This window comes from Nerophis ophidion, linkage group LG17 (assembly GCF_033978795.1).
Source record: "Nerophis ophidion isolate RoL-2023_Sa linkage group LG17, RoL_Noph_v1.0, whole genome shotgun sequence".
Taxonomy (NCBI): domain Eukaryota; kingdom Metazoa; phylum Chordata; class Actinopteri; order Syngnathiformes; family Syngnathidae; genus Nerophis; species Nerophis ophidion.
This window is the reverse complement of record NC_084627.1, coordinates 51147460-51159476: the sequence shown is the minus strand read 5'-3', so window position 1 is coordinate 51159476 and position 12017 is coordinate 51147460. Positions and strand designations below refer to the sequence as shown.

Below are 12017 nucleotides of genomic sequence, written 5' to 3'. Positions count from 1 at the left end.
ATACTCTTAAAAATAAAGTGGACCACAAAGTCATTTTTGGCTTCATTTGAACGGTTCTTGTTGCAGTGATATCAACTTTTAGAAGATTTATATAAAATGCATTAAACACTGGGCTTTTTTGTTGTATTTAAAGAACATTATGTATTGCCTGCTGTGATGAGGTGGTGACTTGTCCAGGGTGTACCCCGTCTTCCGCCCGATTGTAGATCAGATGGGCACCATCGTCCCACATGACCCCAAAGGGAATAAGCGGCAGAAAATGAATGGATGGATGTATTGCCTGTCATGATATAGAAGCGGTAGAAAATGGATGGATATAGATGTAGGTTGGAATATAATAGAACACTTTGATCTTATACTTTGATGTATGCTTGCCACTCTTGGTCACTGCTTTAAAAAATAAAATTAGTAAATACTAAAAAGAATCATGTGGCTAAAAGTGCACAGATGTAGCAGGCAAAACACACTTTGTTAAATATAAAACGAAAATTGTAGGAATTTGTTAAACAGTCATTTGATTTGCATTTATGGGGGGGGGGTTTGACTCTTCTAATATTTAACATGGAGCCAAGCAGCTGTGGGCGTGTTTAGGTGTGTGTGTGCACAGCAGGGGAGCTAGATACTTAGTTACCTGCTCATCTGTCTAGGTAAGTTGGGAATGTAATCATGCTACCTTTGGCGAGGCCTATTTAAAGCCATGTTTGCAGTCTGGTACTTCTGTGTTTTAAAGTCTCTTTATCAATAGTTTTGAAGCCTAAATACTTTCATATTGGGCTTCACTCTTCATTTGCCATTTTTCCTCTGCTCGCTGTGTCTTGTGCTACGTCACTGCAGTACAGCAACATGCTGATGAAATAACACTACCCATATTTTTCTAAGGCAGTATAGTACAGTTTTGTATTCATTCTAACTGTGGTAATGTTATTGGTGCCAGTATAAAGTACAACCCTAGTAGAGAATTAAATCTTTCAGACGCATGCAGAAAAGGTCATGAAGTTTTTTTGTTTTTTTTCTCTTTAGTGACTCAGTGTAACGGCCCAGAGAGGTTCAAATGTCGCAGCGGGGAATGTATCGAGATGAGCAAAGTGTGCAACAAGGCCCGAGACTGTCCGGACTGGAGCGACGAACCTATCAAGGAATGCAGTAAGTTCCTAAGTAGATTTTGCCAAGCACTAGGATTGCTTGATTGTGTGAAAATATAATTGCAACTCTTCTCTCACATTGCAATTCACAATTTTGATATTTTCTACATAAAACTGCTTGAACAGCAAAAATAAGTGAGAACCTTGTTATTTAGACTCAACATTCTTGTCTCAAGGTGCCACTCATCAAAACAATATGCAATAAATTACTTTTAAAAATATCTGGCTAGGAGAGTGTAGGGCTGAGCAATGTGGCAAACATTTTTTTTCATATTATCGGACCTGAGGTGGCGACTTGTCCAGGGTGTACGCCGCCTTCCGCCCGAATGCAGCTGAGATAGGCTCCAGCGACCCCAAAAAGAGACAAGCGGTAGAAAATGGATAGATTATCCGATTTTAACGTCATTATTATTTTTTTTTTTTGTTAGTTTGTCCCCTGCAGGATTGCAGTTTGTATCAGACATTGCCACCATGTTTGTAGCAGACATTGCCACCATGTTTGTAGCAGACATTGCCACCATGTTTGTAGCAGACATTGCCACCATGTTTAATCTAGCTAGTCTGCCACAGTAGCAGCTGACAATTGTAGTTGACTTCATATTGATGATTGTTACATGTGCAATGGTAAAGGTAACTCATACTACGGGTTGTACCTTGGTTTTTGAGCCATGGTTTTGTATTTTCTGTATTTTTTTGGGGTGGGGCAAAACCTTTTTTTCCTCTGGAAGTTATATTACTTGTCGTCACAAATGTATTTCTGCAGTGAAAGTGTCAGTGGTGGACTGAATACTATATATGCACTAGATTGAGATAAAAGTGTTTTTGAATTACAAGCTCGGTCATCAAACCAATTGAGGTGTTACTGAATAAAAGGTTTATCTTCTATTGCAATTGGAGGTTTTATGTTAGATTGGCATCTCACACACATTCTGTTTGCATGGATGATGCATTAAATATTATGCTTCGGGATTGGCATGATTACAAGTGAATAGAGAATTGTCCTTTGACATTTAATGGATGAAACTGAAGTTGTAGTGCATTATTTGACTGCAACCAGACGAAATGCTGCTGATTCAGTTTCAAGTAATTTGCGGTCTACAGACATAACATCCCCTATGGGACAACTAATTACAATAAAGTGTATTATAAATCCCAGCACAATGTCTTTTGTTTCACTTTTAATTGATAACAAAACCTCAATTTCTGTGGACCCTTTGCTATCTTTCCACATAGTTGCAGCCCCAAATGAGTAGCAAAAAACTATTTTGATGTCTAATTATGAAGAGTGCACACTCTTTAGCTCGAATTTAGTCCTCAACTTAGATTTAGCTTGATATATTTTAGGCATGTACTTGCTAACAAAGATGATTAATTTGTTCATAAACATTTATTCATACTGTAACTATGCTGCTTATTGGGCTGTAAACTGTAACTTTTCCATTTAGGACAGTGCAAAAACATTTTTGGGGAGAGACAACAGGTAAAATGGCAACAAACAAAACATCAAAACTAACTTCCTCAAAAAGAAACAGGTTTTTGTAGTGTTTAAAAAGCTGATATTGACTAACTCCTGGCATTTTTAGCACTCTAAGATTCAATGCATATAATTGTATTTATCTAATAGATTGTATGTTTAATCTTATGAAACCAGCACATTGGTGTCTAGTGGTGTTTTTTTCTATCTTTCTTCATTGCATTGCAAATTGTAGCTCCTTTAGAAAAAATACCTAAATTGATTTAGACAAAGTTAAGCTGGCAGGGAACAAGCGGTAGAAAATGGATGGATAAGCTGGCAGACTGTCTCACACTTGTTAGCTAGCTGGCAACAGTACAAGCTAACTGTCTTAGATTTTAGACCACATCCTCCAGATGGCTGACAGTCCTCAGGAATGATTGTTTTAAACGGTGCCTCAAAATAAGCCAGGTATTAATAATTTTAACAGGGAGGAAATGTTTTCACCCGGGATGTTGATGTGAGTGACGGTGCTGACTCGCGTCCTGCGTATAAACAGAAGTGATGAGGTAGCGGTGATGTCAAGTTTGTCTGCAACAAATGTTATTGTCGACAAATGGCTGCATCCTTACACTCATGTGCATTATTGAGACAAAAATGTTGTTTTCTTAATCCATAACAATGTTTAATGCAGCTAGTATTTTCCCGTGTCTTGACGTGACCTCTTTATTTTATGTCGGCGAGTAAAGTCCTTGTTTTGTCTTAAGGGCTTCTGATTGTCTGCTCCCAGAGCTGTTTTGGCCAATTCCTTATCTCCTTTCTGGGCAAGAAGGGATGTTTTCCCTCTACATAAACTGACTCCTTTTGTTTGGATGTAGACCTCTTCTTGCTGTGGTCTCATTGTAAGGGCTGGTCTCCTGAAGCTTCAGTAATACTTGGTATTGTAACCTTCTGGCTCTGGGCTCCTGTTTTACTCAACATGTTATCCAAAACAACTTTGGATCAAGCAGCATGTTTTATTCCCTGAGAGGAAGACTGGTCGTGTGCAACATTCCTCATTAACCAGAAAAATACAAATTCATGCTCTTTTTCTAATCCAATGAATGGAATTGAAGATGGTCTTGTTTGTGTGCTTCAGATGTCAACGAGTGCCTAATGAACAACGGTGGTTGTTCACACATTTGCAAGGACATGGTCATTGGCTTTGAGTGTGACTGCATACCCGGACTGCAACTCATCGACCTCAAAACCTGTGGCGGTATGAAATATTTACAAGTGACCTTTTTTTGTTGTAACACTGGCTGTCATTTGTTGGCGTAGCACGAGAATCTAAACACAAATCAACATTTAACATTACTGTCAAGGGTTTTAGAACTTTTTTCCTCCCTCAATTGATCTGAAATAGAAAGACAGCGACAGACCTGTAAGGACTTTTAAAGTTACTGAATTTAATATTGTACGTACATTCCAGCAATTGTATGGCGCTTTGATATTTATTATAAACAAAATCACAAGCCAAACCTAAAGTGTATATAAATATTTTTTAAACTGATTCCACCTAATTAAGCTCCTTATTTTCCTCTTTAGACATTAATGAATGTCTAAACCCTGGCATCTGCAGTCAGATCTGCATCAACCTGAAAGGAGGATACAAGTGTGAATGCCACAATGGATACCAGATGGATCCAACTACAGCGGTCTGTAAAGCTGTGGGTGAGTAAAGTCCTGATGTTGTCAATCTAATCTACTGCCAAGCATTCAATCTTTTAATGACACTAACAATTGCCAGTCTTACAAAATAGTTTTGGCTTTAGTTGCCAGTCTAGACTCGTTTGTGTGTGGAGTGTTAAGGTTTTGCTGTGTTTTACATTGAACATGTTTTAAACTGAAGCATGTTCACTATGAGACTTTGTTGTTAAATAAGTGGCTTGCCTTAGGTAAGGAGCCCAGTCTGATCTTCACCAACCGCCGTGATGTCCGTCGTCTGGGTCTGGAGAGGAAGGAGTACACTCAGATTGTGGAGCAGCAGAGGAACACTGTAGCTGTGGATGCTGACTTTGGCCAGCAGATGATGTTTTGGGCTGACCTGGGACAGAAGGCCATATTGAGGTAGCTTGCACAAGCTGGAAGTGTCAGAACATGTTCTTGCTGTGAGTAGGGCTGCCACTATTATTTTGATGGTCCATTAGTCAACGATTATCTTAACGATTAGTCGACTAATCAGATAATAAAAGACACATTTTTCCATTGACTTTAAGGTGCAGCTTGTTATTTTAGGCATGTGCTTACTAACAACAAAGATGAATAAATCCTTCATAAATTTATTTTTACTGTAGCTGCTGCTCATTCAGCTGTTGCAAAAAGTCAATTTAAAAGTGTTAAATTTTACCGTGTTTAATATATTTGAAAAAAAATGTTTTTAAATAGCTGCAATGAAAACAAAATCTAAATTCCTCAAAATGAAAATTATTTTGTGGGGTTTAAAAAGCTGCACACTAGTATATTTACTATTCTTATTTTAGCACTCTGATAGACTCAATGTGAATTCCATCTTGCATTAATTCTTAACGTTAGCTATTGTTTTAATACGACACCTCAGCATTGGTGCCAGACTGTCTTTTTGTTGTGTGCACGCGTGGTTTGCCTTTTAGTGCCTTTTTTACGGCATTGCAAATACTCAGTGTGGAATTCTGTATTTGATTAATTCTCAATGTTTGCTATATTTGTAAATCACCTTCGTATTGATTCCTGTCTCTGCACCTGTGGATCACGTTTGTTAAAGTGCTTTTTTTACAACATTGCAAATTGACGCTGCTTGAAAACTTACTAGAATTGATGTAGACAATGTTGAGCTGGCTGACTTTGGCTAAAATGATTTATGAATGGTTATTTTTCACACTTTGGTCTCCCTCCTGTTACCTTTTCCCTTGCTCGCCAACATTCTTACGAGGTAAATGTGATCCTCAAATGTCTCCGCTTTACATGCTTGCGTATCACAGATGTTCTGCCATAAAATAAGGTCCACTTTGCAACATGATCAAGATATATTCATGTTTTTAACTTTAATAGGAGGGAATATCGTCACATGTCATCACTGGCGATGTTTCAGCGAGTGACCCACTTCTGCCCGAGTGATGGCGTTACGATTATTTTTGACAAATGTTGTCAATCGTTGCGGTCCTAATGTAAAATGGTCTGACATTTTCTATTACTGTGATGTGGCCCACAGTTTACTTTTGCTTTCAATGTGTTTAAAGTAAAATAACTAACTGGTATCAGATGACAATATGATCACTGGAGACCTTTTTATTGGTGAATGAATCAGGGTTCTCCAAACTAATACAAGTGATGATGTAACTGTTGCACTTTGCTGCTACATCGTCAAGGATCACATGTTTATCTGATTGCTTTGTAGATGTGACAGACTTCACTGCTTGCACCTTCCAAATATTCTCTTCAGTTTTTCTACTATGTGGGTTTGTTAATCACTAAATGCTTTTTGTCTAACCGCAAATATTTTGGTTCAAAAATGTATGAAACTGAAAACATTTAGCAGGATGGGTCCTAAGAGTCCAGAATTGAAATGAAATAAGGATATAGATCCATCAAGTATATTCAACTCAGTTATCTTGTTGCATGCCATGCATCTGTTGGTGCGGTGCTGCGATCTCAGTTTTAATCTTCTTCACAACACTGCTGTTCTGCTTCTTTGAATTCTCCTTTTAGCTTCACCTCCCTTTGATGCTATCTTCATTGAGAATCTGTTTCTTTGAACTTTCTGAACATCGTCATCATTAGCAGACTCCTGTCTCTGATTTGTTCTTGAAGATCTGCAACATCTTTTTGTACACTATTATGTTCATAGATATTGTTGAGATGGCTTTGTAAAGTACCTATTAACGCTTTGAAGTCTGGTTCCACCTCTGGTAAAAGTGTATTGCTCCGTTAATGACTTCTTGTCGTGAAGTCAAGCTGTTGGTGTTTGCTTCCACGACAAGCAGCAGCTCTGTGGTATTTTGGGACATACTTTGCACCAGCCAGAGATGTCAGTCTTTCTTCTAGATCACTTGTGTGGTCATAAGTGTTTTAAAATATGTCCAACTACTTTCAGTTTTGTTTAACTTTGGGTTGCTGTGCAGCAGCTTTAAGCTTGTATTTAGCTTGTTAGCCCCCGGCTTTTCAACGTCTTTGGTTCACTTACTTTTTCGAATCTGTCCTTCACAATCGGTAGTAAGGAATATTTTTTTTTTTTTTGTTGTCAAAACTGGTGTCAAGAGCAGAGCTCTTGTAGTTTACAGCCTCCCTCGGAAACGGCCATTCAAGTACGTGTCCGCTGATCATATCTTAAAGTGATTGATCGCCTCATTCTTGAGTGTCTAATAGATGTTATTTCTATTAGTTTCATAGTTCAATGAAGACTTCACAATCCAGCTGAAATTCTATGCATTGGATGTCAAATGTAGACAATACTTTTTTTCATACTATAATGTGCAATATTTGTGTGTGTGTGTGTGTGTGTGTGTGTGTGTGTGTGTGTGGGTATATCTTTTTTCTATCTTTTTTACTATTTATATTACCTTATTGTATATGCACCTTAGGGGTTCTGCTCCAATTTCATTGTTCTTTGAACGTATTCACTGCAATAATGACAATAAAACTCTATTCAATCTGCACGGTCGCTTTGCTGTGGTTTTACCATTCTCCAACTTAAAGACACAGCAGTTAAACGATTTGCTTTATGACATTTGCTTGTCAATTAGGGAATGTTCCTTACATAATGTATTTAGTGAATATCCAGACCCCTCCAGATTTTTTTTTTGGAAAAAAGCTACTTCTGTCATGACAGATTGCAGTCCTGGGGTAATTTATCTAATTTTTTCATAAGAGCACCATTTTATTTTTTTGTCTTTTTATTTTTTTTTTTAGCACCGTGTTGGACAAACGAGGCGATGTGAGCATCCACCACAAAGTGATCGACAACGTCCACTCTCCTGTGGGACTTGCTGTGGATTGGATATATAAAAACTTATACTGGTCTGACCTTGGTACCAAAACAATCTCTGTAGCAAACTTTAATGGAACCAAGCAGAAAATGTTGTTTAACCGAGGCCTGAAAGAACCAGCTTCCATTGCTGTGGATCCTCTCTCTGGGTACGTCTTTATCAATGCTGAAGACTGTATCAACACACCTTCAATGAGTAGTTTGTGTCCTACAGTTGTATTTTTTCTGATTTGTAGGTTTCTATACTGGTCTGACTGGGGTGTACCGGCAAAAATTGAAAAGTCTGGTATGAACGGAGTAGATAGGCAGATTCTGGTAGCAACAGACATCCAATGGCCAAATGGAATAACCCTTGGTAAGAACACACTTACTGCATATTTGTCAACATTGCTTGTTTTCATTTCTATGCCAATATCAGGCTTTCATGATTTTACTCTTTTGAGTGGACCTGTTTAACATTAAAATGTTTTTTTTTGAGGAAGTTGTTAGAAAGGAAGTAAAATCTACAGTATTGTTTTTGTTAAGGGGAGGGCATTTGTACTACACTTCATTACACACACACACAGTCGGGGGGCGAGCTGGCATGCCTGGGGCTGCATGAGAAGTACTTGTATTTGTTCTATTGTGAAATGTGGTATGAATAGCTTGAGGGGATATCATATTGCAGGCATGTTCCACCACGTGCATACAACTTTGTCCTCCCCTTTTGCACTTTTATCAATCAAGCCAAAGGAGGTCAAGTGTTGAATTTGAGCACAGATCAGCACTCTTGTACTCTCCAAACATACCAGACTTTGTGTAGTGGGCACAGTATGAATACTCCCTTACTTAAAAGTATGGTTAAGGTGTATGAACATGACATTTGCAATATGATACATCACATATTTCCAGTTCCTCATTAAATGTCCAAAAAAAGAGTAGGAAGAAACACAGCTTATTTGATAAATGACTAAGTAAATATTCAATGCATAAATAAGCTATGATTCACATGAGATGCATACGATTATCTAGTTTCCATCTTTTTTCTACCTCTGGTGATGGGCATTAGAGCTTATCCCAGCTGCATTTTGGGTGGAAGGCAGGGTGTATCTTGGACATGTCTCACCTCGATAGTTACATATGGTTAGTAAAGAATTCATTCCATGATTTATTCCAACATACTGCTATACTAATGGTTAGGTTTTTTTTTTTTATGTGCTTAAAAAATGTAAAGTAAACTTTTCCTTAAGGTTGTCTTTTGTTGGGAAGAATTGTTGTACATTCTCAGGTAGCAGGTCATAGTTTACTTTGTGTATAAAAGTATATATTTGCAAATGCACCAAATTTCAATGTATATTTTTAATTCAATAGTTTGTTCTTAATAGTCAATATTATGTATTCTAACTGACCTCTTTTGTAACAGGTTTTGTAGTTCTTTCACCACATTGCTCTACAATGACTTGGTTATGTTAACATTGGCCAGCATGGAACATTATTTAGCATCGTTCATTTTTTGAAGTATTTCTTGCTCTTGTATTTTATTTTTGGAGATTTCCAGTTCATTTTATCTTCAGTGTTGGAGGAAAATTAGTAGACTTTCAATATCACTGAAAATATTGCCAAATATGATATAGAAAAATAGTTTAAATCACAGAAGCAACACCCTGAGATCAGGAATATCCAAATAACTATTTTGTCACTCATTTGCTTGCACTTAAGTCTATATGACTGTCTAATTTGATGAGGACAATTTTCGTTATTATATAATTAATTGTAAGGTTGTCAAATGTATTTGTTACCATCATGAAATCTGAATTTATTATTTTTTCCCACAGCAAGCAATGTCAAATACTTGGCATGTAAGCACAAAGTCAAAGCTGAAAATGCCTGCTGTCTTTTATATAAAATGTTTCCTATTAACATATTTTCTGATTCCCGTTGGTCCCTGCTCTTGAACACAATTAAAGTGCTCAAACTTGGGCAGTGTGGTGTAACTTCACTTCACAACACACTTTTATGCACCTGCTTTGAGAGCAGAAGACATGGCAGAAATGACCCGTCATCAACTTTAGCGGCTTTGCTGCTGTATTTAGCAAATGGAGGTATAGAAAGATGTATTTTTTTTATTCGGTGATCAAATGTTAAAGGTCACAAAGTATTCACTGCGCGAGTGAAATCCGAGAATCATGGGAAATGACATTTCAAAAGTTATAATCAAGCAATCCAATCTTTCAAGACTTTTTGTACCTTGACTCTTGTATGCCATGTTCTTCTCATGTGTTGTCTGTCTTGATGGCAGATCTGATCAAAGGCCGGCTGTATTGGGTGGATTCCAAGCTACATATGCTCTGCAGTGTTGACCTGAACGGAGACAACAGGAAGAAAGTACTGCAGTCTTCCAACTACCTCGCTCACCCCTTTGCTCTTACAGTTTTTGAGGTGATACTGTCTTGTCATGCTTACAAATGTGATTTTATAGCATAACTTTTAATGAAGCTTTTAAAATGCACATTTTTCAAACCTTAATTAATTAACCCTCTGTCAACACGCCTGTGCTGTTTTTTTTTTTTCTGTTTTAGTTTCTGCTATTTATTACATCTTTTTGTTTGTTTTATATCTCATTTCCAGGATCGTGTCTTCTGGACCGATGGTGAAAAGAAAGCTATTTATGGTGCAAACAAATTCAGTGGCTCAGATGTTGTGACACTAGCCAACAACCTGAATGATCCACAGGACATCATAGTCTATCATGAGCTCATCCAGCTGTCTGGTAAGAAGTTTTTGCTGCCCTCTTTCTCCTGAATTTATGTTAGATCTCTCAATGTGTCATCAAACATTTTTCACAAAAATACTGTTTTTAAATTTGAAAAAGTCGTGTCATTAGGGCTGTCAAATCATTAAAGTATTGAATCGCGAGTCGTCAAATGTTTAATTAACTCAATTAATTGCAGATACTTCATCAAAAACCTGCTAATCATCGTAATTGAGGACTCGACCAAACGTAAAATGATTTACACAATATTTCAGCCAGCCAGAAAAACCCACCTCACCCCATATTCTTAAATGGGTGTACCAGTATTTCTTTAAGGTGAAAATATCAGAATAACATTACAAAACATATCTGACAATGCATGATCTTTAATGTAAGACATTTTTATTTTGTTAAGGTTCCCCCTTAAATTGCCAAAGTACCTGTGGGGGGGGGGGGTTGTCGTCTAGACTCTATATGACGTCATCACATGATTTACTATGATGCATATATTTAAGAAGGCAAAAGTGAATATACTTTGTTAATACTATACTTACAGATTTGTTTTAAACATTTTTCTTACATAATTGTGTTCTACTTTTCAAACTGTTGTTGCTTATTGGGGGTTATGGTTACTCTAAGAATTTGTTTTTCTCTTTTTTTTTTTTTTTTCTTTTTTTTTTATTTTTTTTTTAGAGATTTCTCCAATCCTTAGTCACTTTTTCTGTAATAAAAAGGATTGGCAACAAACGAGCATCTATTTTTGGTGTTATTGGAGACTATACTTGTGTTTTGAAACGGGTAAGATTGTGTCGCACCATGTTTGTGACGAAAAGTGAATTGCAGAGAGCCTGACGTCACACTTGCTTCAAGTCTCATTAAAAGCTGCCAGTGTCATTGTGAAGATGGCTGTTTGCGGGTATATCTCGAATATATTAAAATGTATCCACAGCGCGGACATGCAGCCTCCGCCCCAGACAATCTGTGTCTATGGCTGGTGTTGATGTGTATGTGATGGTGGTCATTTCACCCATGGTCTGAACACAGCGTGTCGGCGGAGAATGAACAAGTGTTGTGTGTCCAGGAGTAAAGCACGAAGTCTGTTTGTCTAAACAGAGGAAATACTTGTTGGAATATGGACCATTAGCATAACTTTGCAATAAAAGCTAAAAAGAGCATCACTTTTTCTTCTGGATTCTACAATAAATTATATTTGTGTGGTGGCTAATATGAAGCCCGTACATTAAGGAGAAACCCTAAACATAGTTTCCTGGATGTATAGCCTAACGCTTAGTCTGAAGCCTGATGTTTGATAAAATGTCTTGACTGGTTTTGATGTCGGATCGACTTTGCAAATGTTTCCCTTTGACTTCCTGCTGATTGTCTATCATTTCTGTTGCGCTTTTGTCATCGTACTTACTAAAGCAGTCACATTCTTTGTCCATTCCTGCTCACGTGTGGGTCATTAGCAGCTGATCTGCAGTCAAGTTCCCCCGTTACAACACAGCCTGGGGGTCAAAAAGGAAGTGTTCGCATTAATCAAAGATTTTAGAACATTTGTGCCGTTATTGAAATTTATAGTTGTTGTGATTCTTTCAACAGCCCTAATTATACAATGCAATTTCTATTTTATTTATATTTTATATATAAAGTTTTTTGGTTGCATTTTCTGTGTACCCTAATTTTTGGTTG

The 12017-nt window shown here is 37.3% G+C and overlaps 1 protein-coding gene across 1 annotated transcript in view; it reads left to right on the top strand.

The window, feature by feature from the left end:
* The window catches only part of vldlr (very low density lipoprotein receptor), a 43358-nt gene that overhangs the window by 17003 nt on the left and 14338 nt on the right, over nt 1-12017 (top strand). Inside the window, exons 8-15 of the mRNA XM_061877155.1 lie at nt 1021-1143; nt 3734-3853; nt 4183-4308; nt 4533-4704; nt 7522-7746; nt 7834-7952; nt 9876-10015; nt 10205-10346. Coding sequence (XP_061733139.1) covers nt 1021-1143; nt 3734-3853; nt 4183-4308; nt 4533-4704; nt 7522-7746; nt 7834-7952; nt 9876-10015; nt 10205-10346 — 1167 coding nt within the window. The remainder of the gene's footprint in view (nt 1-1020; nt 1144-3733; nt 3854-4182; nt 4309-4532; nt 4705-7521; nt 7747-7833; nt 7953-9875; nt 10016-10204; nt 10347-12017) is intronic.